Raw genomic sequence first — 27,853 nt, 5'->3', positions numbered from 1 at the left:
GTGCGCGCGTCTCTGTCCCTGTGCGTGTGCGCGCGTCTCTGTCTCTCTGTGTGTGTGTGTGTCTCTGAGAAACTTTTTTTTACACTTTCATCGAAAACTTCTCTTCCTACCTACAATATCAACTAAGAATTTCAGTCGATACCAGAGGGCTAAAAAATAGACATGAATTAACCTGTAGTTTTGTTTTTCATTTCCTCTGTTTTATAATAATGAAGTTGGATGGTGTGTGTGTGTCTGTGTGTGTGTCTGTGTGTGTGTCTGTGTGTGTGTCTGTGTGTGTGTCTGTGTGTGTGTCTGTGTGTGTGTCTGTGTGTGTGTCTGTGTGTGTGTCTGTGTGTCTGTGTCTGTGTGTCTGTGTGTCTGTGTGTCTGTGTCTGTGTGTGTGGACGTGCAGCTCGTGCTACCCCCCCCAACACACACACACAAACAACCCAATAACAAGAACTTCTGATGAAATTTCACTTCATTTCATTGTAACACGCCTTCATCTCAGCTATTCATTTCAACTCCAACATGCCTAATTACGTCATTCATCATAGTGTCAACCTCACTTAGTATTGTTCCTCCTGAAACACCAGCTTCTACATTATTCCCAGCACCACGTCCTCCTTCCTGCTGCAGAGCTTTGCATGGCTGCCGGAAAGCTGTAAACAAGTGCAGTGAAGAAGGGACAAAAAAAAGAATCAAGCTGAAGTTTAAAAAAAATAGAAAAAAGAAAAAGAGTAAGGGAGAAAATTTTCATAGATCTAAAGGTGTTTGTCGCATCTTTCTTTCTCTTTCTTTCTTCCTTCCTTCCTTCCTTCCTCCCTCCTCTCTTCCCACGCTGATCATCAGTGGCTCAATATATTGCGATAATCCGCACCGAACCGTTATCGTCTCCACCTCACACGTTTTTATTTGAATCTCGTCACGTCTCTTTCTCTTTCCGCTTACCAGCCCCACGCTTTTTGTTTAGTAATGAAATTTATACCACAGAATTGAGTTGAATTCTAGCTCGTGAAGGTGTTGGTCCGTTTTTGCACACCAGCCCTGAAACAAATGTCCTGCTTCAAGAAAAATCACAGGTTTATATTAATAATAGACCAAGTCTATAATAGAAACAGGTTTCTATAGTAACCATTTGCTCACAGGAACAGGCATATTAGTCATTTGTGTTTTTTTAGTGGAAGGAGTCTCCAGTGTCACTGCATTATTTCGGGAGGATAAAATGTTTGTAGCTTGTAGCAGGAGTGAAGATATCTCACAGACGGGATTAAACCAAAAGTCCTCATGAAATCCGGGAGGAACTTTTGTGGCTTTTAATACAGACGAAGCGTTTTGATGACGGTTCTCTCGTATCTGACGCATCACATCAGCAAGCACGGGCCGTACGTGCACTTGTATTCTAAGCTGGTTAAAAAGGAAAGGGTTTGAGTTCATTCACGTCGTAGAACTGGTGCAGGAGTGGAAGAAAAATCCTCCAAAGGTGCATTATCGATCTCCACATTAACTATGCGAGGTAAATCTAAATGCTATTGGCTATTTTAAAAGGGACAGGAGCCACTCCATATTACCCTCTCTTGCTGTCTAAGTGGAAATGACACGACCGTATCGAATTAACAGTGACTTCAATCCTACCACCATGTCATCAGCACTTTTAGGAGTTTTATATATGTAAATCCTACGTGTGTACAATGCGTCATCAAGTCATTTCGAGCTTTATAGTTAAGGCGAGCGAGGAAATATTCTAATACTAGAATATTAATATTATAATACCTGAGTATTTTCCGTAAGCACCACAATATTTCGTTTAGGCGCTGCTCCTCAGGCACAAACTCAGCAAGAAATCTGTTCTATTTTTGAATCCCATTCCTAATTCTGGCTGTGTGTTTTAGTCATTAAAGTATTTCAGATGTGAATATTGGTGCAATGACTGTGAGGCAGAAAACTTTTCGTGTGTGTGTGTGTGTGTGTTTTTTTTTTTATGAGTGATTCAGACTTTTATTATAAATTACGTCATGTTTCATCACCAGGTCCAGTCTGACACATTGTCTAGTTCGCTTTATAAAAAAAAAAAGGGATGGTGGTGTGATATATGATGGTTACTTCACATCCCTCAGCTTAACCTGCACTCCTACTGATTTACACCTTTCAGTGTGTGGACAGAGTTTAAAAGCTGACCCTCGGCCTACGGCACACCGAGCCGCTTGCTTCTCTGTCTTAATGCTTCCTTGTTTGTGTTTGCCGACACAATCCTGGAGGCCATCTCCTCTCCTGCTTTTAGCGAGACATGAGCCAGAGCCCTAATGAGCCTGGGTGGAGTTAAAGGCTCCTCAGCTCCAAGTAATTCAGTCCTGTTAGTCACTCAGCTAATCCATCATGGACCCAGTTTTTTATTTATTTATTTATTTAATTTCTTTTCTGAACGCAGATTAAGTCAGGCCTCGGACACTGAAGTCATTCTCAGCGTGAAGGGATCCTGAGCTGATAATCTTTTCTAGTCTTATCCTTTGTCTGGTATTTGCATGACTGGACGTTATCAGGCGGTTCATGGAAACCAGTGTGTGTTGATGAGATTTGGCATTTAACCGAAGGGCCGAGTCTTTCACGAAGTCCGTTATTTTTGTTTAAGCATCACTCCTATCATCACTTTCTGGATTCCATGTGGCCAGAGGTACATAGTGTTTTATTTCATGGGCCCTGTTCAATATATTTTTAATCCCAATCTTACTATAATGTCTATCGAGGGGGAAAAAAATAAACCTTCTTTTCAAAGAGGAGATAAAATTCTCAGTTCTTGATTCTCGCTGGTTTCCTATTAGGGCTGAGAAACAGACAGCAGCCGGCAGACGTTAGTAGACGTATTCAATTTGCGAGTTCCTCTTCCGTCACAGGAAAAGACTATTAAAAACAAGCTCGAGCAAGACATGTTTTCTATTCCTAACTGCCAGCGAATGCAGCTTGTGGTCTCCTATCTAGCTGTGAACATTGTTTCTTCAGAGTCGACCACTGTGTCGTCTTTTTTATTTATTTTTTTATTTTTTTACTCTGCAGGCTCCGGGGTGTGTTGTGTGTCTTTATGAGATTTATAATGATCTGACTTCCTTTGACGTCCCTTTTTCTGTTTATTAAGACCGTATGATTCCAAATACCCCTGCTTTGGCAGATGGTGCGCGTTTGCTTGTTTGTTCGCTTTCAGCGTTTTCCGTGAAGTGTCTCGCGGTGGTGTCGAATGTGAGGGGCGACATCCCAGCATGCGAGGAGGGGTGTGTCGAAAATGGCTTACTGTTCCGAACACCGTCGAGGGCTCTCGCGCAGTTTGCTGCCTCACCCTTTCAGCTGACGCTGTCGAAAAGCAAGATTCAGCCGTGTGAATGCTAAAGACCCCCAATGATCCCAAAGACCCCAACACCTGAGGCAATGTTGCATTGTGCAGTAATTGTAGCTGTTCGAGTTCTGGTCGCATCTCAAATCACAGCTCCACCCATAAATATTTCTGATGTGTCCAGTGCACTGACGTCACAGGCAACGCTAGTTGGCTAGCTAGTATAATTCATTTTCAATTCAATGTCAATTTTTCCAATAGCAGTGATGTTTAGATGTTGGCTCCTAAATACCTAAGTGCAAGAGCTTTATTTCTCCCTCCAGTACAGGACTAGTGGGTAGTGGAGAAATCTATCTACACTATCTTCCGACTGCTTTGATGGTACAGTTATTTGGAAGCTGATCTGTTCGAGCTGAGTGTACAGAGGGTTACGAGACATGAACGTGATGGACAATGTTGCTGCATCACTCTCTTTAGGTAAAGACGATGCAAAAAAAAAAAATGCCCCACTTCCTCACAGGCGATTCTGTAAAAAAGCCCGCTGGTGTGACCTGAGCGAGATTCCCAACAGTTAACAAAACCCCCCCTATTTTGCCAGCATCAGATAAGATAACGCTGTCCAGAATCAACAGACCTCATGGTTCACCCCCAACCCGCTTACACCAACCAGAAAGGGTAAAAATAATATGGGGGATGATTTTGAAAAGCCATAAATAAGTGCTCCCCTCACCCTGGATCTTGGGTCTGGTTTTACGAGTGGCATAAAAAGATGCCTGGAACCGTGTGTGTGTGTGTGTGTGTGTGCGCACGCAGTGGGTTCTGTTTGCATAGGCCGAGTCATGCGGCGCAAACATTTAAATACTGTTCTGTTTGACAATATCTCTGAAGCAGCGTAAAAAGAGACGTCACGGTTAAAACCAGTTAGCATTTAGCACTTATCCGTATGACTAATTGAGAGTTCCCTCCTCCTATCCGGAGACGCACGTGGCATGATGTTAAACAAACAATAATGTTATGTACTTATCACAGAGCAGTGTTTACATGTGTTGTGCAATGTGTTTTGTCTGCTGACTGCCACTGTTACAGCCCCGAAGACTAATTTTAGGGTTTGATGACTAAACAAACATAAAAGGTAGAACAGATGATCCTCAGTGACCAGCAGTTTTTGCTTCACCTTTTTTTTTCTCCTCCCTTTGCCTTTGTTCCCCTGTTTCTGTACAAATAGCTACGTGACACGTCTCGCGTTTAATTTGGTGAATATGCAAATGACTGTTGCGAATGGATGTTCAGGGTCATACAGTTCCAGTTTTTTACCCATGCATTTCAAAAAGTCTGTACTTGATAGAATTCTGTATCCAGATACAAACCCATGGCTACACATTTCTCTCCTTTTTCCCTCCTCTACAGATGCAAGTTCTTCAGTTTGACCGAAACCCCAGAGGATTACACCATCATAGTCGATGAAGATGGCTTTAAAGGTACGTTCTGAGGTTCTCGAGGTAATAAAAAAAAAAAAAGAACGATCACACATCCTCCCCCATCTCATCACACGCTGACAATGTTTGACCACATACTGCTTCATCAGCCACTTCTCTTCCGTTACGGGTTAACCGAGGCTGAGCTGTCGGCCCGTTTGTTTTTGTGGTTGACTGAATGAATGAGCGTCTGTCATTACGCCCGGGTCGCCAGGGTCACCATGGATACAGGTGGCTGTGGGTAGTGAAGCAGGCGCAGGTATTCTAGCAGCTTTTACACTGCTTGATGGTGTGGAGAACAACATTTCCTGCTGGTTCATTGACCTCGATCCTTCAAAAGGTTAAAGGTATTAAACTCCTCCCTCCTACACTTTGGTGAAACCTCTGCCTCTCTTTCAGAACTGCCCGAGTCGGAGTATCTCAGTGTAGCGGATGCGACATGGTTAGCTCTCAACGTGGTTTCAGGAGGCGGCAGCGCCACCAGCTCTCAACCGATCGGCGTGACCAAAATCGCCAAGTCCGTCATCGCCCCCCTGGCTGACCACAACATCTCGGTCTTCATGCTATCCACCTACCAAACCGACTTCATTCTGGTGAGCTAATAGGAAATTCCAGGACTATGCTATTACTATACACATCTCGTTTTATTTTCCCCCCAACAAACATGCCAAAGTTCCCTATATTCAAAGACGGCTAAATTTAACCGTAACAACCTATAAAAAAAAAAGAGCTATCACGCCCAAGCTTTGCACGGCTCTGACGATTTCCTTCCTGTGACCCGTATTGATCGGAGAGCGTCTAATTTTTAGCAAGTCATTGAATGTTTATCAATCACTAGCATCACCACTCTGATCTCATAGAGGCTTCATAGCTGCTTCATAAAAGTTCACAAGCACCTTGATACAAACCACAAAGCTGGAGCTACTATCCGATAAAATGAATCAACAACGGCAGACCAATCGGAAAACAAAAGATTCCACCTTGTAGTTCACTGAATACCAAAAGCCCCTACAATTTTTTTTTCCCCAAAGCATTTCATGCATTTTTAGCTGTGAGTTTTTTGCTAAATCTGACTGTAAAATGACTTGCATATTTTACTTGCAGGCCTGTGAACAGTTTTGCTTGCGCAGTGCATTTCACACTAGAATAGACACGGCCTCCGGGGCTGAAAGGCACACAGGGGCACGCAAAGAGGTGCTCTTCACTGTAGGGGTCAGCGTTTTAATCAGAATAGCTGAAATGCTTCATCTAGAATATCGGGGTTGTCCAGGTCGGGGGTTTCAGGCTGGAGAGCTGCAGAACTGATGCCTTTTAGCTTTCTGCCTCATTTAAAGTGACACATTTAATTACTTACTGTGGGCTTTATAGTCTGCCTTTGGTCAGAAGATAAAAAACTAAACAAATCAAAGGGCTACAACGAGTACAAACAACTGATGTACCTCATTTCTGTAGCGCAATCAATGGAGAGTTTGGTTTAGTTTGTTCGAGTCAGCAGTGCAGCAGCATATCATGCTTTTTTTTTTTTTTACTGGTTGCAGTCCTTAGTTCGGACGATAACACCACTTGTTTTCCAGCATGAACAGCAGGTCGTGTTTCTCAGCCCGATGTTTGAGTCCCCTCATATCCTGGGATGTATTTTCCTCAACCCCATACTATTTTTACCAAATATAAGCAGTCCTGCCATGCATGCCAAATTCTGTCATTTAAGCACGGCAAGTGTCTGCTATGATTTACTTGTTTGTTGAAGGATGAACGGCAGGCGACCGAGCAGGAAGAATAGAACGAGCAAGACGCCCGGACTTGTCGATTAGGACAACTGCTCGAGCTTGTCGTCTCAGCACATTTTTCTATTTATGTGCGGTGACTGTGTGAATCTCCTTTCCCTGTACGCGCGCACACACACACACACACTTATCAGCTACATTCTGCCTCTGCCACCCCCACAGCCCGTGCACTCTCTAGGACCTGTTTATGAAAATAAAAAAGGCAAAGCCGATGGTAATCTGGAGGTGGTTATGTAAAGAGGATCAGCATGGCCTCTTGCTGGAATTCACCAGAACTTTCTACTGGCTGCAGTCTGTTTGGGGGAGGGGGGGCAATGAAAGGTTGTTAAAGAGGGGTTTGGGGGGTTGTTGTTGATCCACCTCTCTGATTTGGTCCACGGCAGGTCCCCATTATAATAGATGCTTCTCTTCCTCGTGTGTGTGTGTGTGTGTGTTATAAATAGCTGTGCCCAAGCGAACCCCTTTATCCCACTCATCAAGGTTGCGAGACAAACCCGACCCCCATGTTTCTCACTTGTTTTATTATTTGTTGATGTATCTCAGTGATTCAGGTCTGCCCTAGTTTTCTGTTGTTTGCAAAACTGCATTCTCTCTCGTGAGCCTCTCTCTTTTTCTTTTTTTTTCCCCCTCCTCTTTTGAAAATATTTGCTTTACATAAGTTAATGATAGTCAGATGGCGCAGTCAAGGATATGTACAGTATCGCTTTAACGATGCAGACAAAGTACCTCGTACAGAAAGGAGCCCCACAGGGATCTCCCCCCCCCCCCCGTTTAGCATGGTCTCTGTAGGAAATCTTTGAATTTTAGTCCAACTGTTTGCTCGAGACGTCCATGCATGCGTTTTTCTTCTTTCACTCCATAACAGGTTTGAGAGTCGTTGCCGTCATTTCAAATGCAAACGCGTGCAGGTTTCTCGGGTTATGCAGCGAGCAGACACTCTTGTTTTCATACAGGCACAGCTCTTTCCTGTAAATATTCACTACACAGTCAAGTTTAGCGATCGCTGGAAAGGAAGGCGGCAACTAAAGGTGACAGCTGAAGCTCAGGTTACAGGAGGAAACTGTTTTGTCAAAGAGGTGTAACTAACACATTTATACATAGTGTAGGACTACTGAGTGCCTTTTTGTCCCAAGTGATTGCTTTTTATTTTTTCTAGCTGTTTAATCTAAACCCGTCTTCCAGTCCCAGTGATGACTGCAGGGTGTAAACTTGTGATATGATGTGTTTTGCGGTAAACATTGAAGAACAGCTAGCACCACTAGAATAAACATGCTAGCATCTATCCCTTTAACCTTTCACCTTGTTTTCATTTAATGGCTGAGGTTTACTGCTCTTATGCGTTTGTACAAATTAGTTTTTCTCTAATATCTTCCAACCGATTTGCATATCCAAGCTATTTCCGATAACACGAGACGAGGAAAGATGCACACAGCTCTAGCTTCGATAGACAGGCAGCTCCAACTCGATAGGAACGGATTTCTACACTTTCTCGGATGCATTCCAACTTCCATCTGGACACACAAATCCAATTAATTTCTGGACACACGACTTGGTTGTGGGTTGACAACCTTGACTGGACAATACTGACAAAAAGCAGCATGAGAACAGGTGGAAATTCTGTCTCGGGACAAATGTAGTACCAGCAGAGTCAAACTCTGTATATGCAATTGTCTTTAAATTTAATGAAACCCGTCACTAGCCGTCGATGTTCGTTCGTTCATTCGTTCATCTTCACTACAGCCTTTATCAGGGTCTCGGTCACAGGGAGCACTGGTTGAAAGGCAGGAACCCCTGTTTATCACACATTCACACCTTCACACCAAATTTATGGGAAACCTTCGAGTCCATGTGAAGCTCAGAGGTTAAGGCTTTATGCTTCACACTGGAAGGTCATGAAATCAAAGCCTCACATTAGATAAAAGTGTCAGTGGTAAAACTCAATACAGCAAGTAATCTGAGCCCAGGATGTACCCCCAGGAGCCCTGGATCGTAAAGCTTTCACTGAAACCAAGTTCCCCAGGGTTATGAGAAGCTGAAACATCTTGGCAAGCACACAGGCTGGCATAATGTGTGTTAATGCTTTAGTCACTGGCTCATGTGTTGTTTATCCACCTGCACATTTACATTTATCCAGAGCGACTTGCAGAGCTCAGACTCTACTGTTGGTTGAGTTTTGCATGTCCCCACCCCCCACCCCCCAAGTAGAGTTGTTTTGCTTCGGGTTCTTTGGTATCCACCTATCGCCCAGAAACTTGAACGTCGGTGATTCTAAGTCACTATTGAAGAGGAATGAATGAATATCATTGTTGGCAGCTCAGCTATCAAGGCAAAATTCTGCTACTTTAAAAGTAACAATGCCGGTGTTTGTACAATGTCAATATGCAAAGGAGTGCAAGTACATTCCAATCAAATTTGGTTACTTTTCTATGGAATACGTTTCAAAGCTTGATCCTGAAGTTTAAGGCTGGGAACCAGTAACCCGCCCTCATCTTTCTCTCATTCACACATCCCCATTACAGTTCATTACAAAGAAGAACATGTCAAATGTCCTTTGGACGTTCTAAAGCAAATCTCTCTTGCGTTTGTGTCCAGGTCAGAGAGCGGGATCTCCCCATGGTCATGCACACACTGTCCTCCGAGTTCACCCTTCTCAGGGTAGTCAATGGAGAGACGGTAGCTGCCAACTGCTCCGGAGTCACCAACGGTTTTGTCAAGCCTAAACTTGGTAAGAAGTTCTTTATAAGACACAAGAGTTCATTTGTGGCACCAGTGGCTAACGTATGCATCCCTAATTAGGATTTTCCATCCTTCCATATCTCTCTCTCTCTCTCTCTCTCTCTCTCATAGTCCCTCGACCCATCATTCACCCTCTCTCCAGTCCCAGTAACATGTTCTGCGTGACGAGTCTGGACCCAGACACACTGCCCTCTGTAGCCACCCTGCTCATGGACGTCATGTTCTACTCAGGAGGGTAAGAGCCTCGCATTCTCTCGCATATGGCTGACCCTGAGAGCCATCTGCTAGCCTGATAGGAGAGCAGCACTGATAGATGGCTTCACCGAATCCATGTGTAAGAACTTGCTGAACCGGATGACGGCATTACCACCCATGTATAATTATTCCCACTGACTCCCTCTGCACACTCGCTCCCAGTCTAAATAAATCCCAACACGGCTCACCCGACACAACCATAAATCAAATTAAAGCCGACGTTCTGCACTCTGACCTTGTTCGCACCGTGTCATTTCAAGTTCAGAGTGCTTGATTCCACAGCCAGAGCAACACAACCACATCACTGCCAAATTAATTACAGACCTCGTCGTGTAAGCTTCTAGGCAGTCGTAAAAGCACTCAGACATGGCCTGTGCATTCCATCGGTGCCCTTAGCCGGAGAAACGCTCAGAGCCGTTTTTCTGATACACGTCTCGGTACTTGTCAGTATTTTGGAGTCAAAGTCTTGACCTCGCTGCACTGCGGTGAGAGACGCTTGATGTGTGTTGTGTAGTAATAGGTTTCTTGGCCGAATTATTTTTGCTGTTTTTTCGTGACAGAGGGAAGGAAGCAGGAGCGCAGAACGAGGATTCAGGACACATCCGGTTCTTCTCCTTCTCCCTGATCGAGGGTTACATCTCCCTGGTTATGGATGAGCAGACCACCCGAAGGTTAGTCTAGTCTCTCACATCTGTATACCTTTAAATAAGTGTGTGTGTGTGTGTGTGTGTGTGTGTGTAGGAGAGAGAGAGAGAGAGAGAGAGAGAGAGAGAAGGTATTTGTGTGAGCGGGAGGTTTGATTGCACTGAAATGTGAAAACTTGCACCTGGTTAGAAATTGACTTATAGACATCATGAGTTTAAAAAAAAAAGTGCTTTTATATTGTTTTAGTTGCATGTCTGCTGACTTTCTGCCCGTTTTGCTAGGTTCCCCAACAACGTCCTCTTCACCAGCGCTTCAGGAGAGCTGTGGAAAATGGTTCGCATCGGAGGACAGCCTTTAGGATTTGGTGAGTTTTTACCAGCAAACCTGTTGACAACGCAACAACCAAAGCCCTGATTTGATCTGCTGAAACACTGAGCGAGCAGAATAGCTTATGTGTGAAGCACATGATTTATTTCTGTCTTCTCTTCAGACGAATGTGGCATTGTGGCCCAAATATCTGAACCTTTGGCGACAGCTGACATTCCAGCCTACTACATCAGCACCTTCAAGTTTGACCATGCTCTGGTAGGATGTATTCTTTTTTCTTTCTTTTTTTAAAAGAGCACAGATCGCACTCTCTCATTCCACGGAGCGTGTTACACTCTATTGTGACTCAGTTTGTAAGGTTTGCTTAACTGATGATCGCCTTCATCTAACCCCATCGTCTACACTAGTTCATTGAAAACGACGTCTGTCATCTTGCTTTCCTGCAGGTTCCAGAGGAGAACATCCAGAGTGTGATCGGAGCCTTGAGGACCAACGAGAGCACAGGACAGTGAGCTCGGACACGAGCCTCTCTGAGTCCCTGCTAGATTATCATTTTCAAAAGTGCCAAGAGCTTTTTGAAGACTGTGGGGGTGGGGGGGTGGGGGGTAGTAACCAGAGCCAGGGGTGAGAATGAAAGGTGTGAGTGTGTGTTTGAGAGAGAGAGAGAGAGAGAGAGAGAGAGAGAGAGAGAGATGGATTGCTTTAGTTGCACTCTCCCACTTTCATTAGGCTGATTGTGCCAACACCTGTCCCTCGTCCTCCAGCCCTACAGTGCACCCTTTTCTACAGGGACCCTCAGCTTGTGTGACTGCAGTGTTAGATTTTTCTCCTTTTTTCCACTTCTGCATTATTGCCCCCCCTCACACACACACACACCCCTCCCTTCTTTTTTTTTCTTTTGTCAACTTTCTTTTTCTCCAGACCGCATTTCACCATGACAACAAGGCCTACTAAGACGTGGGTTGTTGTTTTTTTTTTCGACCCCCTATCCCTCCCTACTAAGACTATCTTCGATTCACTGCAAATAACCACAATGTATTAGTAACCGGTCTTCTTTTAACAGAAGGCCAAGAATGAGAATGTATGCCACGAACGTTTTAGTGTAAAGGTCTGTTTCATTGACCATCCGGCTTCTCTTACTGTGCCAAGTCACTTTAGGCCTAAACTGACTCCTCAAGTGTGATTGATTTGATTTTTTTTTTTGGCGTGTAGTTTGAAAGCCTATTGTTTTAAATATGAAATATACATATGGATGTGATCACAAGTTCAATTTCAAATCAACACACACGAAGTTCTGTTTGTGAAACCGGTTTTGTTTTCCCATTTGCCCCTGTTTCACCTACACCCCATGTTCTTGTTTTCGATGCCAAGTCACTGAGTTATGAATAAGTTATTGTTTTGTTTTTTTTGCTTGTATCCAAACTACAATCAATGGGTTTCTGTGCTCCGGCTCCCGAGTCGGCGTCAGTCCGAGGTGGAGATTTTATCAGGTTGGAATCGAACACATCACCCTGCTCTTGTTCTTTTTCTGAATGGAGTTTATAAAAAAAAAAAGTGCAATTTACTGTACACTATATATTTCCCCCCCCTTTCACACGTGAAGCCGTCTCAGGTTTTCGAAACGGCATGCAATACTTTTTAGCTACTTTTAGTTTTTAACTAAAAAAAAAACTAAACCCCCCCCTCCCCCCAAACGACAAGACCTGAGGAATTACGGTCCTTCATTGAATGTTAGTCGGGGGTCTAAGTGTTAAGGACACTGGTGTTTAGTTTAGGCCTTCAGCTCGCTCACCCAGTCTGCACTTTATTTAAGGTCTATCCTAAAGATCTTACTGTTCTTACTGATGTGAAAAAAAGTGGGGAAGAATAATTACTTCGGAAGGAATCTGTTTTTAAAGGGGTCACGTATGTTGGTCGTAACACACAGATTGGAATTTTTTTGTTTCCCCACTGGCTTTTTCTTTTTTTTCCTGTTAGATCTGATTAGCAGAAACCATGTATTTATCAGTGTTAATAAGTAAATAAAAGGGTGACCCATTTCTTCTCTGACCATTAAAGAAAAGAAAAAACAACTTCTCAAGTATTGTAGTGTTTCTCTGATAAATTGTCCTGGCCTGCTTTTTTTTTTTTTTTTTCTTCCCCTTTCTGCTCAAGCTTTTCTTTTTTTTTTCTTTTTTCTTTTTTTATTTCCATGGAGTTGCCATAGAAATGAATGAGCGCTTGCCAACTGCAGGATTCGTGTCACACTGGTTCGTTTCTCCTAAATTCACAACCACCAGCAATCTATCAGGAAGACTGCCATGGCCTGATCCAGTACAGACCTCCATCCTGATGAGCTCAAAAGTTTATTTCGATGAAAGTCGCTTTTATGCCTCTTTCATGAGGGAATTTAAAAAGCATGTTTTTTCACTCTGCATTAGTATGTCTATGGTTCGGTTGTGTTTGCGTGAGGAAATGGGCTGGAGCCACGTTGTCCCGTAATCAGAGGCGGTGCAGCATATAGAACCACTTTGCTCATTTAGTATACGAGGTTTCTTCTGCTCGCCGTCTGCAGCTTTCTCCATATCCCCTGTTTTTCACTCGGTGAGCATATACAGGCAGCAAAATGCACTTCCTTTTGTGCTGAATAGTTTACATTAAGCTTTAAAAACACTAATATGTGCTTTCATCTTCTAGCTTTATTAACAGTGCTGTTCTGTTGATCTTATCTGCATTTCCTTTACAACAAAACAGCAAGGATTTAAATTCTGATCCTTTTAGGCTGAGCTTTAAGGCAGGGTGCTTTAGAGATGTACATCAATGTTTATCACTGATTTATCGTATTAGAACTTTTTAAACGCACTGAATTTATTCATGCATCAAATCAAATATGCAGATTAGCGTTTAAAATTTTTTATATTTGTCACTGAAGATGTTCTTAAGACTTGGAAGAAAAGTCGGCAGAGTTTTGTAAAATCTTTTCCTGATTGTTTAGCGTTTAATCCAGAACATTCTATGGACTATTACTGAAATAATACAAATGTCATTCCATTTTCAGTATGAATTCGAATTTAAATGCAACATTTAAGAAGCTTTTGGGAAATTTCTCTGTAATTGGACGGCTAGTTTTTAAAAGAATAAAGATTCGATTTAAACGTTTGTTTTAAGTTCGAACTGATACGTGTTCTGATATCTTTTAAAAATAAAATACAGAAAGGCTACGATTTATGTGCGGCATTACTGGATAATGCTGTTTAACAGTTCTTAACATCTTCAATGCTACTACTTCTTGGGAATCAAGTTGTGCTGTGCGCTGAGGCTGGAGTTGGGTGATACCAACTTGTGCATTAAGGGAGGGGGGGTTTGAATTCTCATCTGATTTATAATGATAAACTCCATTAATTTGGAAGACTGATACTGTTAGAAAGTAAATGACTTCTACGTCTGTTTCAGTCAATCAGGTTAGAACTATCATAGGGTATTTAATTGCTAGCTATTTAATTACCCCCTTTAAATCTCCCTCCCCTCATCTCCCTTCCCTCGACCCAAATCCGCTGAGGTAAAAGTACCTCATGTGTCAGAGAATGTGACAGTTGCTAGTGGACAAAAACAGTGAATAAAACAATTTATTGTTGGTTTTTTATTCATTCCTTTTTTTTATTGTACAGTTTAAAAGAAAATGTAGTTATTCAGGGTTAAATTTTTAAATTAATGTTATTAAGGAACTTTGCTATAAATGTGTTTAACAAATCTCTTTTTTCTTTCAGTGTTCCTAACTAGCGTGAGGCGTTCAATAAAGTAGCCTCTTTGTTTTGATTGGCTGAATATATTTTTACTTTTTTCCAATCCCGCACTAGGTTAAGACAATTTTTTTTGCAGAACAGACTTGAGTCATTGTACAGCGAAGCCAAGCAGAACAGATGTTGGGTTTCTCGGTGCTGACGCAAGAGACTTGAGTCACTCACATAATGTTAAAGGATCATCACATTTTCATTTTTTAAATGGCTCACTCCAAAAAATACAATAATAAAGTGTCTTAACAAAAAAAAACTTCCAGCCTGGTTTTGCTCGTACAGGAGATACTCAGGTGCATAAGCAGTTTAACGTTATTACTGAATGCAAACAGATTTCCAGGCGTCTTGGTTTTTTCAAATCCGTGAGGTGTCGTTTGTCCTACTCACAATAAATCTTAGTTGAAGTGGGAAGACTTAGAGCAAGTTTCTAAACAGGAAGCGGTGTGAGGTCCTCCACAGCTTCAGCTCAAATGAGAGACTTGACCAGCGCAACCATATGATCCACGCCACATGCGACGTCCACCACGTGACCTGGTACAGTCACCTGCAAAAACCGTGCACGTGTCAAAACATTTGCTCCTATTTTGTTGTGTCCATGTTGAGCATTGTATGTCTTTATGTCTCTCAACAGTGGTGGTTAATATGAAGCTCATATGAAAGTAGTCCTTCTCTCAGATGCCCCAAGTGCTTGTTCATAAGCAGCTAAAATTTGAAGGTGTTATGGTGTTATGTTTAAACTCTGGGGAAAAACATGTCTCACACTGAAATCCAACTCATTTTAAGTCCTGATTTATTTTAAATCAGACTTAATATTGAGTGAAATTTCAAGTCTTTCTCTACTAGCACATATGTAGTGTATCAGGTTTGAGAATGATAAGAGCGAAGAGGTTTGCGGTCGGTCTGCAGCATACGAACCCGCCATGGAAAATACTGATCGTCCCGTTTCCCGATGCCAAGACATCCTCGCACGTTCTTGCCCCAGACAAACAGCTCACCGCAATCTGGAAAAATAAATAAATCATCAAACAGAGCTCTTACTAAATCCCCAAAAATAACTTAATAACACATCATAAATTGCTGTGGTGCAAAAGGAATAAAACACTTCAGGAGAGAATAAGGACGAAAGCAGTAACTAACTCTGATCATCGTCAAGACGCATCACATCACACTGTTGATTATTTTCTAATAAAACGATATCCGTCTCCAACGTGTTCCAATCATTTTGGACGCAACATTTTATGCAAACCATTGCAAATGCTCGACTAGGACTACATGCTAAGCCTCACCTGTGATGGCTGCAAAGTGGTTGAGGCCACAGCGGATGTGAGACACTTTAACCATTGGGTTGAATTCAGATTTTCCAAAAAGTGTCGACGGCACTTTCTCTGGGGTCTCTGCTTCAGAGAGATTAGGCCCTTTTCCCAGGATTCCATATCCCCACACAAACACTTCTCCATCCTCTGCAAACAAACATCTGCTATGTAATCATGAGAACCTGGGAAGTTTTCGAACAATCCAGGACACAATACAGAGATAAATCACTTCGGTGGATTCAAAACATCCAAACATCTCCAAACACGCAAACAGGTGATTAGCTTAACGACGGTCAGCAAAACAAACGTGTCGTTTCCATGCAAAAGCAGGGTGCTCACCGTTGAGTACAGCGACCTGTGTTCCTCCACATGCTGCCTGTGTCACCTTACCTACTCCTTTCAGAGGAAGCAGACGTGGAGAGCTGACCTACAAAATGTGGGGGAAATTACAGAGGTGTGCAGTGAGGGTTCATATTTCTTAAAAATCATGTAATAGTACACAGGGATTCTCTATCTAACCCAAGGATAATAAACACATATAAAAATGTTCTTTTATTCTAATGTTTTCTGTAACCTTTCTTTAACTTGTAAGGAGTCTCCAGTATGAGTATTCTTTTTTCCACCATTGGAAAGTCTTCAGGACTGAACATAACATGAAAAGCTCTATTGGAAGATACTTTGCGAGTTGGAGCTACCTTTATAATTATTAGTAAACAATACAAACTGCATGTTTAAAAAGCTGTTTGTTTGCCTTCGAACCTGTGTGGTGTCTGTGACGGAGGCGAGTTGTCGGTACTCTGAGTTGCCCCAGCCAAATACATGACCTTCTTCGGACACGGCCAGGCTGCAATCTCCATACGTGGTCACCTGCTGAACTCTGACCCCTTCCAGGTCACCACCGACTCGGACAGGTAACGCAGACTTGTTATGATGGCCGAGACCTGAGGAGTAACGCAACAGCCGATTGAGTCCTGCTGGTTTCATATCACTGACAACTCACTTAATTACAATCCCAGGCAAGTGTAGACAGGAAGTCAAGCTTCAGTGGGGCAGGTGTCTGAGAAAGCCTCTGAGAAAAAGGAAGTAGCAAGATGAAGAACACTGACCTGTCTGTCCATCTGCCCCCCAGCCACAAGCATACACAGATCCTGATTCATTCAGAAATAAACTGTGGTCCTGCCCACACACCACCTAGAGGACATGACAGTTAATTTAACAAACAAATGATTTACAGTGTATGATTAGGAACACTATTATGTTTAGTTCAATGCAAAAGTTTTTGCACCCAAGCCAAATGTTATTTCTCCAAAAAAGGCAACCTCTGCAGTAAACTATATATAAAAAAAAATCCTTCAAATGTTAAGCATATTGTATATAGATACCTTTGAGCACACTTCCAGCTTTAAAGTTTCAGACCTTAATTAGCTCCATAAGCCTTACTTCTAAAGCAGGTCAAAAATGATCATTAGATTAAAGAAGCCTACACTGTAATACCTTTTCGGACTCTTCAAACGTAAACACAGGCACCTATTATTCCCCAAAAAAATGCTCACAATTTCCGCCGTTAAAAATGTGATGGCATTTATGGGGAAGTACGTAACTCAAGGCAAGATCCGGGAAAACCACATAAAGTCTCAGACAGACCTGTGGGAAGATTTAGCTCTGTCGTGCTGTGCTTCTACAAACATGATCGGCATGGAAGAGTGACCAGAAACCTCACCTGAGACCTCATTACATAAATGAAACTCTTAAGTACGCAAAAATACTGTATATTGAGACAATTCAGAGGCATTTTGGAAGTGAGTGATGTGGACTCAAAGTACAAATGGAGCTTTTTGGCCTTAAAAGATTGGACAAGTAAAAATCATGAAACACACTCAAGGCAGATCATGGCTCCTTTCAAAGAAATAATTCCCCACTGTGTCCTTTTAACAGAGTTTATTGATTTGAATCATTCCTTTTTCCATAATAGTTTAATAAAAAGAAATAGGTTCTGCTGATAAAACCTCCGGTACGGACGCATTCACCCACCTGAATAACTCGACTATCAAATCCCTCTATCTTGTGGACGACATGGCTGGCACTGCAAAGAGGACAGGAAATAAGCACATTTTCAACATGATCTTTCAAACATTCATGGACATCTTAACAAAATTACTCCAAGAGGACATTTCAATCCTTAAAACTTTTGTTTAATCCATAACTTCACATATTTACCAGGAAAAAATGTGCTGTTTAGAGAGTAAAGTATCTCATGGTCATTACCCCATGCTCGGTTGCTGAGATGTAGATGGGGGGGTCAGGGGGTACTTGGGAAATTTTTACCAACTATTATGGATTTATGATCATCACTAATGAATTTCAATGCAAATAAACGTTTCTTCACCCCAGGGTATACTGTTTAATACAGAATATCCGCAAAACACAAAGGACATGAGTGGTCTACATGCTGCTAGTGTAGTTTCTATCCAGATACACTTTAAAACCTGATTTTCTGCTAGATTTTGCACAACATAGCTTATATTTCAGACAGACCGATCGTCTTCCATGCGAAGAAGATTTCATCACTGAGATGAGGCCAACTCTATGAGAATCCAGTTGGACTCTGTGATGCTACGAGGAGATGTGAACTCCATGTGATAATTACACCAATACAACATTTGTTTGACTGTATATTTGTAATCACACCCCCCAGTGTCACTCATATGAGGATGAGGTTCCCCTTTGAGTCGGGTTCCTCTCAAGGTTTCTTCCTTTACCAATTTAAGGGAGTTTTTCCTCGCCACTGCTGCCTGAGTCACCTCAGACTTGCTCATTGGTGATAAATACATATACATACACACATACATACACACATACATACATACATACATACATACATACACACACACAGTGAACTATATATATCCTGAATTTTTATTATATTAATTCTCTATATTTCTCCTTATGTTTACCTTCTGTTCTATGTTTATGTTCTGTAAAGCTGCTTTGAGACAATGTCCATTGTAAAAAGCGCTATACAAATAAACTTGAATTGAATAGAACTGCTGAAAATCTCAGAGGATTAACACATTTTTTTCTCTAGTTGTATAGAATACTAATACATGATTACAATAACCTGACATGTGCGATTTGACACACATGGAGAACACATCCATTCAAAACATGAATATGATGAACACAATGACCTAACTTTCTATCTATACACTTCTTTACAGTAATGTAGAGGTTCCTAAACAAAACCCCATGTGAAAACAAATGAGGCTGAATTAGAGAAAGGTTACTAGGAGTCACATTCAGACAAGCCATGTTTAGAAAAAAAATTACATGCTACTTTTATTTTTTTTTTACGGCTTCTTGGCATCAAAAATCGAAACTAAAATAAATAAATAAAACAAAACGCAATTCCTCAGTTAGCTAGATTGAACAACATCACTTGTGACATTGACGTATGTTCTGTGATGTTGGCTGATGCAGTTCTTATGGTTGAAAAGCACGACACCAACCTGTAAACTTCATCCTCAATAATTTTCCTTCCGCACTGGCCATAGGCATTATTACCCATGCTGAACACTGGAGTGAGAAGAAAACAAATATATATATATATATTTTATTTAATTCTTAAAATAGGTTTAAGGGTTGTTAATTAAAGTAAAAACGTACAAGAAGTCTAATGTATGCTTTAGTTTAAAGAGAATCTGTGCTCACATACAAAGGCTAACAGGACAAATGTGGGATCAGATCAATTCATCCATCCATACAACCATCCCTCCATCCATACATCCATCCATCCATGTAATTCTATAGCTAATATCCAGCTCTCTCTTACCTCCTTCAGAGTCTGTGAGCACTAAAGAGTGAGCTCGACCACAAGAAACCTGGAGGACGCGTGTCTCCTGAGGGTTCTCCAGCGGCAGAGACACAGCAGATGGCTCCAGGACATATTCATAACTTTTATCTACAAGACCAATCAAATAAACAAAGAAACAAGCTGACGAATTAATGTATCTAATATACTTCTAACTTGCCGAAAACATCATGATAGAAATATTAGAAAAACAAAATGTGGAATTTGGATTTGTTATGTCATCGTGTTCATCTTGTGATCTCAAACCCAAATGTCTTATTTATTGTGGAGTAAAAACAAGAGAAACTTCCCAGTTTTCCCCAATACTTTTGGAGGGAAATATATGTGATGACAAAGCAAACACACAGTTTGTGCTTTGTATATTTTATGGAGAATTGTTCCCAATGGATGTAAAAATCTTTACCTTGGATCCAAGCTTTTCTAAAAATAAATAAATACTAAATAAATAATAATCTGCACACATCAAGGTTATGTGCAATCTGGAACAAAGGGAGTCACAGCTGATTTTCCAACATGAGTCAACTCTGATTCATCTCTTCTTACTCTACGCTGGTTTGGATAATTCCCCTAGGGGGAATTTAGCACAATCGTATTAACGACAGTTTTTACATGTTAAATGCAGAACGATATCAAACCCTAAAGGCAGAATTCAGTTTCAGTGAAGCTGAGACACACACAGTTCAACCAGTGGGCTTTATTACAGTAAATAAATCATTCATCTGAATAAACTTCTCTGCATCTCATAAAAGGCCTAAAATAATCCCTTAACAGAAGGAGAAACAGATGCAATATTAAGCTTTCTATCGTATATGTTCCTGTGTTTTTGTTGCATTTATTTTTACATTTAATATTTAATTTAATATTACATAAATGGTTTTAAAATGGAGGAAAATAACATCATGTGAAGTGCTTCCCACACCAATGCTGACTCTTTTCCAGAAACAAAAGCCTGACGTGTTTAATTCCTCTTTCTTATACCACAGAAAATAATTTTGATTAAAAAATCAACTACATTAAAAATTGTGGAATGTCCTCAGGTTCCTCAAGTGACATTAAAACAGCTATCATTTGCTTATAAGCATCATTCGCTTATGAAAAGTTCTTTGTATCTCTTTCCACTAAAACTGTCTATTTTTATTTGACTTTCTGATTTTTTGCTTAACTACAGCCACATGGGCATACGCACACATACACTCACTAACAGACAGAGCTCAGCTGTGGTGTAGTGAGGAAAAACATACGCCGGTCGTGTTGGGTGCGTTGGAAGCCCAGCTGGGAATCTTTGTTGAGGCCCATACCCCACACTTTGGTGATGTCTTTGGTTTTCGATGCCAATAATGTGAAGCCATAACCACAGGCTGCTGAAGAGATCTGGGGGAAAAAACCCATCATAATAGCAGCTGCACAGACACCCATAAAAACACTACATTTAAATATCAGAATTTAACTAAATACATATATAACAGATATGTATCTATCTATCTATCTATCTATCTCGATCGCTCTCTATCTATCTATCTATCTATCTATCTATCTATCTATCTATCTATCTATCTATCTATCTATCTATTTAGCTGTCTGTATCTATCTAATTAGCTCAATCTATCTATTTATCTATTATCTGTCTATCTATCTATCTCGATCGATCTCTCTTTCTATCTATCTATCTATCTATCTATCTATCTATCTATCTATCTGTCTGTCTGTCTTGACCGATCTCTATCTATATTGATCGCTCTCTCTATCTATCTGCATCTATCTGTCTGTCTGTCTATCTATTTATCTGTCTTCTGACTATCTATCTCAATTAATCTCTATCTATATCGATTGATCTCTCTCTATCTATCTATCTATCTATCTATCTATCTATCTATCTATCTATCTATCTATCTATGTCTATCTATCTATCTATCTCTATCTATCTGTCTATCTATCTATCTGTCTGTCTATCTATATATCTCGATCGAGCTCTATCTATTTATCTGTCTGTCTATCTATCTCTATCTATCTATCAATCTCTTTCTATTTATCTATCAATCTATCTATCTGTTTTAAAAGCTCATATAATGTCAGTGACTGAATTTTTTAATAATTTCTTAAATAAAAGTTTTTAAAGCATCATTTCTGATATTGGTTGCGTTATGAAATTTAAAATAACAGCGTGGGAAAAAATCCTGATTAATCCCATTATTCCCATCCTAATATGAGGTGATTAAGGACATTCTGATGAGTGCAATTAAAAATGACTTCCAGTTTACTTTAAACCTACAACCTGAGTAACAACTTTAGTGCTCATTGGTTACGATCAAGAAATCGTTCCAAATAACAGAAAAATGAGCGAAAATACTTTTCTTCTTTCTGTGACGTAAGAAACTGAAATGACGCAGCTTCCGGTTGAACGTGCGGCTCATGGAGCGGTCCAAATTTCTCACAGGATGGGGGGATGTTTGTAATTAACTCAAAATGGACGAGTCATGAGACAAGACGTTTCAACTACGAGTTTTGTGTTAATGATGGATTTTTATTATTTCCGGTTCAAGCGGCACATTTGTTGTGGTTGTTTTTTTTTTTTTATCTTTTAAGCAATACCTTTTGCTCCGTGTCGAGGCGGTAAGGGGTCAGTTGGTATTTTCTCGGCTTTTTCCTGCCGCTGTCGGGAACCACAAAACTGGGAATGCCGAGCGCTCCGGTGTAGCTGAAGCCCCACACGAACACTTTCTCACTGGGCTTCCTGCGTTCTCCCACATAGCGGAACACGGGCACTTCGTCTCGGGCTTCTCTGTCTCTGCTTTTCGCTACAGAGGAAAATAAACGGTAGCTCAAAACAACTCCCGATCGAACACGAAAACGAGAACAAATGAACGCCATGGCGATATTCACCAGAGCTAGCAAGCTACATGGAGTATCTATCTATAGGTCTATATTATTATAATAATACTAATAATAGCTTAGTAATGTTACATTATATAAATAAAAGTTGACATCTTGTGCTCATCAACGATATCGCTATATATATTTATTCTTTTCATAACCCTTAATAATATATTAGTATAAGTTTATACTGTTTACTGGTACTATATTTTGAGTCATGCTCTCTCACAGGAGGCTGCCATGACACTTGGCTTCCTGCGTTTGGATTGGCGAGTAGCAGACTGACGTCATGATTTATGATCCAATCAGCGGTGAGATTGTGAACTGGACGCGTAGGGGCTCGGAGTAGAAAAGTTTGTAATGTTGTAATTGACCGATAGAGGGCGTCTGAACTCTGTTTTCTAAGTAGATTAAAACGCAACAATTGTGGTCCTTAGAAATTGTGTAGGTTTGACAAACGTGGACTGTAAATAGTTATAGGAAAATAATCAACTTTAGGGTTGTAACAGAAATAAACAGACCTACCCTGTAATTATGCATAACCTATAAACTCCATTAGATTAGATTAGATTCAACTTTATTGTCATTACACATGTACAAGTACAAGGCAACGAAATGCAGTTTGAGTCTAACCAGAGTGCAATGGCAGCAAGTGCAGGATATACAGATTTTACAAGATTTAAATGAGTTAAATAAAGTGTTAATGTAGAATTAATTTACAGATATGTATGTACTATGAACATAATATACAGATGAATATATGTGCTACGGATGAATATATATATACTATGAATATAATATTCAGATGGCTATTAACTGAAATTTACAGAATGGTATATGCTATAAATAAAATTAGATACAATTATGCACTCAATCTATTTAATATAATATATGTTTTAATTGTCTGTCTCATTATTTATATAAATGCTCATAGTCAAACATTTATTTAACGGTACAGGGTTGAGACTGGTTGGATGCAGGATGCCCTTCCTGACACGACCCTCCTGTTTGATCCTAGCTTGGGACCAGTACTGAGAGTGAAGTCTTCAGTGGCAGTGTTAACTTCCTGTCCAGGAAGCAAACCTTGGCCATGGCAATGAGAGTGTGGCTTCTAGACCACCAGAAGTTAATTGCTGATACATTAATAGATAAAGCAAGTTACAGAGTTGCTTCCAAACAGAGAAGAAATAACCCTCTAAATGTAAATGTTTGTCTTATATCAGTCATTTATTTTGAACAATAAGATATATCAAATTGGTTTGTGTAATGTACAGTTTGCAAAGTTTAAGTACAGCGATTGTACCACAACGGCTTTAACAGTTTAATGTCCCCAAGGCACTGCATACAATGAATGACAAAGGACATGTATATAATTTTATAATTTAATTTATTAAAAAATTAAAAAGTACAATGAAAAAACTATAGCTTATTGAAAACAACATATGAATTTAGTCCTACACAAAGCTTAAAGCTGCTACAATCCTCTTTACTTACAGAGCTGGAGCACAGAAGAGAAGTTTTCTCTGGGCTTTGCTAATATTTTTAAGCTGCCAGACCTGCAGTTCTTTAAACAACATTGTTTTTTTTTTGTGCATTCACAAAAACAAATCATATGTGCTTGAGCAGAGAAATAAAATCATGCTACTGTTTCATGCCATACAACCTCCTTGCAACGAAAAGTCTCAAGAGTCATGCTTTACGTTCTTCATTCAAGTGTGGTTGTGAGCATTTAATTGGCTAGGCCACTTCAGTTGGCATGGATGCTGACTCTCTTGCGTGTGTTCTCCGTGCAGCGCTCCATAATGAGCTCATGGCTAGGCCTTGGAGGTATGGTTGGGGTTTTCTTTGCCTTTTCTTTTAGGGCAGCTTCTTTTGCATTGTCTTCTATTCACAAATAGAACAAATGCAATTCAAACACTTGAAATGTGAAATAAACAGGTAATGAAAAGTGAAATAAAAATCTTTTGAGAAACCAGTTTGTGTAAAACTCACCTGGATTTTCCTCTGCCACAGATTTGGAGTTTTTCCTCGGCTGGGACGGGAGTCTCCCTCGCTGCTGTAAGAATTTGCGACTCTGTCTGCGGTATGTGTCTTGGCTGATTCGTTGGCGACCTTTGGCATGGATGCTCTGGGCGTTGCGTATAGTCGATCTGTGGAGCAAGACGAAAAGATAGTTTAGGAGAAACATGGTATTATTAAACAATTTCATGCAGCTAAGACTCTGACAATTATTTCTATTATATGGAATTATATGGTTCTATATTGCTTTTAAATTGCTTAGAAATGAAACATTTTATGATTCTTCAGAAGAGACACTGAAGAACCATTAGGCTAGTGGATGGAATATTTTTATGAGTGTACTCTAGAATATTAGTAATACAAATTATGGCACAAATGGTTCTTTGAGGGTTCTTTAGATGGTTATGTGATCAACTTCTTGAAAATATTCTACTTGGAACATTGATGCATCCTGCATGGAATCTATTCCCCAAAGTGACAAACCGGAAGAACCGGACACTAGATAGTTGAATAGTTAAAGGTATATAGATTGATAATCATGCCAATCCTACCTCCTGGGTGGTGGAGTGTTCCTGTTGGAAGGGCTAATTACAGCCTCCACTTCCTTTCTTTCTCCAGTACTCCAAAGGAACATGGAGGGGTAGTGCCCTGTCTCCTCTCCTTTCCTGTCAAGCAGACAAAATTGAGTGAAGTGTGAAACTCAATCTCTGCTTTCTAGAGTTAGTAATTTCCACAATTATAAGCCAGAGTAGTCCAAGGAAGAATTGTCTCATACCTGACCACCCACCAGCCATCCAGTAGCTTATGGATGACCTCAACGATTTCTCCAACCTCCAGGCTGATCTCATCTTCCTCCACTGCTTTGTAGGCTTTTGTGGTTTTGTACAGCTCTCCTGTTGGATATAAGCATCAACAGATATGATTTATTCGCATCAGTATCACCTTACAATACTTCTCAATTAACAGTCTTTCAGTAATTCTGTGAGAAAATGTATATAATGTAGAAAACCAAACTAAAATTTGTAACTGGTCAAATCTTAGATAACAAATGTTCTTCAGATTTACCAATGTAGACTGGTAAAGGGCAATAAATAATAAACTACCAAGTACATTTGTGGTTGATTTACTGTTGATGGCATTCACAAATCTCCATAAATGTGAAAAATGACAAAGCTAAATGGTGAAACTTTGCCTTATAGTTACTTCCTCACTGGCTTTTATATGGTCCATTTCTTTTGTATAGCAAGTCTTATTTGTACTTATATGCATTTCCTTTGGATTGTAGTCTTACAATAAAAGTCACACGATCGTAAAAAAAAAAGGAGCTTTGCAGTGTCTCATTAGGTCTTGTATTTTGTTATTATAAAATTTATTTTGCAAAAAAAAAAAGAAATGTTTGTATCCAATTTGATGAAAGAGGACCATCACAATCTTAACAACAAACTGACCTGCATAATTGGGTTCCTCCTCCTCAGACTCTTCAGGTTGATCTAGTGGTTCTAGATAGGAGGCTGGAGCCCATCCTCTCTGTGTTTCACACTGGCAGAACCACCAACCTAAAGACAAAAAAAAACAACACACACATCGTATAATATTACATGGTACATAAATTTATATATTTACCATGTAATATAAATTTATAAATGTATATATATATATATATATATATATATATATATATATATATATATATATATATATATATATATATATATATTGTTGTTGTTGTTGTTGTTGATCTTTTAAAATTGGACAAATGTAGTATGAGATATCCATTCTTTCCTCACCATTGGAACTTTTCTCTACAATGTCCACTAAATCTCCTGCTTTCAGGTTGAGCTCATATTTTGAGGTTTTGCTGTAATCTGCAATCACTCTGTAGGTTTCCAGCATGATTGGACCTGTGATTTCTACAAGAAAAATCAGACCATCGAACTGATGAGGATAAAGTAGACATAGAAAAACAGATTCTCAACTCTTTAACATCAACTCTTTAGAATTCCCCCAGTGAGACAAACTGCAGAAGTCTTTAGGGTTCTGAGTCTGAGAATATTACCAGAGGTGGTTGTCCTTGCTCTATCCCTGGACAGGACAAAGGTCTCGTTACGTTTTTGTCTGCAAATACAAAGCATATGAGTCTATGAGACATTAATTTTCTTTGTGAACTAATGAAGTCATTAATTGCTTTAGACTTACAGGTGAGCAGCTGGTGGACTCTCATCATCTGGCCGTACTTTAAAGAAGTCTCTGACTAGCTGACAGTGGGAGATCTTTGGATGCAGGTTAAGCAGTGTTTGAAAGTATTCCGACAGAGTCCCTTGTCTAGTCTCGGCTGACTTCTGGCTGTCGAGCCATTTTGGAGCTGCAAAAGTACATGTTTTTGTTTTTTTGCAAAGTAGAATCTACAAAGTATTTTTTATTTTTTTTTGTATTTTGCAACTCGGTAAGCACTTCAACTTCTCTTTTTCTATCTTGTTAAAACACACACGATACAGACTGACAGGTGTGCGAGCTGTGGGAAAGTCCGCAAGTTTCGATTTCAGGGCAGTCATAAATTCAACGTAGTGTTTGGCAGAATTGAAAGTTCTTTCCAAAGTTGCAAAATCCACAAAATACACATGGACTTTTAAGATTTAAAATTTGCTTTGAACTTAAAGGACTTTACAAACACACTGTGAATATTCTTATTCTAGCTGAAATACACTGATCTAATAGCAGATGTGACAATATAAGGACACATTTACAGTGTCTGACACTGAACCGAGCTACAACATCTGTGAATTTCTGTTATTAAAGTAATGGCAGTAGATGATTTGGATATTAATGCTGGTTTTGAAGGCAACTCTCTCTTTGATATAAACTAATGAAATAGAAGCAATTTGATTAGAAAAATACAATGCAATCTTACAAATTGTTCTTACCTGGCAAAGATGGAATTATACGATCTTTAGGATCGATGTCACCTGCCTCGATTGGGAACATCTCCTTCAGAGATTTCTACATAAGCAAAAAATTCAACAAAGGTCGAATTTAATGTGTTATATTTTATGTACAAAGAGTGAAAAATATTTTACAGTTAATTATTTACTGTATAAAGGAAATATGAGAAATAAGAGCAGTAACAGGCTTACGTGAAAAATATGAATTTCTGGATATTTTCTGTAGATCAGTTTTTCCGACAGATCGCTCCATTTCACCATGATCATGTACACCTTGTATGTTACATAAACAAGAAACAATTGTGAAATCATCCTCGTCAAAACTATTTAGACGTATGCTACATATTGAAAGATGTTACAAAAATACAGCGCACTTTACTTACATAATGCTGGCTTGGATAAAACCTTTTCTCAAAGCCCAAAAGCTCTATGTGTTGCACATATAGTTCTGCCATCCTGAAACACAGACAAGACTCACAGCATTAAAGCAGAGGAAAACAACATGCTGGTATTTATAGGATCCACTTTCACAGAGGAAATCTGT

The 27,853-nt window shown here is 40.0% G+C and overlaps 3 protein-coding genes and 1 long non-coding RNA gene across 5 annotated transcripts in view; 2 read left to right on the top strand and 2 right to left on the bottom strand.

Moving 5' to 3' along the window:
- The window catches only part of castor2 (cytosolic arginine sensor for mTORC1 subunit 2), a 19,431-nt gene extending 4,886 nt beyond the window's left edge, over nt 1–14,545 (top strand). The window contains exons 2-9 of the mRNA XM_027178726.2: nt 4,712–4,782; nt 5,179–5,372; nt 9,156–9,288; nt 9,411–9,534; nt 10,115–10,225; nt 10,481–10,563; nt 10,690–10,784; nt 10,973–14,545. Of these exons, the coding sequence (XP_027034527.1) occupies nt 4,712–4,782; nt 5,179–5,372; nt 9,156–9,288; nt 9,411–9,534; nt 10,115–10,225; nt 10,481–10,563; nt 10,690–10,784; nt 10,973–11,038 (877 nt within the window). The 3' untranslated portion in view covers nt 11,039–14,545. The remainder of the gene's footprint in view (nt 1–4,711; nt 4,783–5,178; nt 5,373–9,155; nt 9,289–9,410; nt 9,535–10,114; nt 10,226–10,480; nt 10,564–10,689; nt 10,785–10,972) is intronic.
- Nucleotides 14,511–22,591, bottom strand: rcc1l (RCC1 like). The gene is made up of 11 exons (XM_027178695.2): nt 22,070–22,591; nt 20,722–20,851; nt 19,442–19,570; nt 19,119–19,185; nt 17,644–17,695; nt 16,719–16,803; nt 16,372–16,553; nt 15,952–16,039; nt 15,586–15,759; nt 15,215–15,300; nt 14,511–14,843 (listed from the first exon to the last, which is right to left on the bottom strand). The coding sequence occupies exons 1-11, from the start codon at nt 22,346–22,348 to the stop codon at nt 14,766–14,768; spliced, it is 1,350 nt and encodes a 449-aa protein (XP_027034496.1). The 5' UTR covers nt 22,349–22,591; the 3' UTR covers nt 14,511–14,765.
- LOC113663409 lies at nt 22,254–23,947 on the top strand. Its single transcript, XR_003445485.2, has 3 exons — nt 22,254–22,396; nt 22,583–22,662; nt 23,310–23,947. It is a non-coding gene; the product is annotated as an uncharacterized LOC113663409 (long non-coding RNA).
- ncf1 (neutrophil cytosolic factor 1) lies at nt 23,722–27,853 on the bottom strand. 2 transcript variants are annotated; one of them, XM_027178696.2, is made up of 11 exons: nt 27,693–27,853; nt 27,502–27,582; nt 27,292–27,367; nt 26,567–26,732; nt 26,427–26,485; nt 26,158–26,280; nt 25,819–25,926; nt 25,146–25,263; nt 24,922–25,035; nt 24,344–24,501; nt 23,722–24,235 (listed from the first exon to the last, which is right to left on the bottom strand). In XM_027178696.2, exons 1-11 carry the CDS (start codon nt 27,762–27,764, stop codon nt 24,099–24,101), a joined length of 1,212 nt encoding a protein of 403 aa, XP_027034497.1. In that variant the 5' UTR covers nt 27,765–27,853; the 3' UTR covers nt 23,722–24,098. The 2 variants fall into 2 exon arrangements, with proteins under 2 accessions (XP_027034497.1, XP_027034498.1); XM_027178697.2 differs by having other exon boundaries at nt 23,722–24,232.

This window comes from Tachysurus fulvidraco, chromosome 26, assembly GCF_022655615.1.
Source record: "Tachysurus fulvidraco isolate hzauxx_2018 chromosome 26, HZAU_PFXX_2.0, whole genome shotgun sequence".
Taxonomy (NCBI): Eukaryota; Metazoa; Chordata; class Actinopteri; order Siluriformes; family Bagridae; genus Tachysurus; species Tachysurus fulvidraco.
The sequence above is the reverse complement of the archived record's forward strand: the minus strand, read 5'-3'. Positions and strand labels throughout refer to the sequence as shown.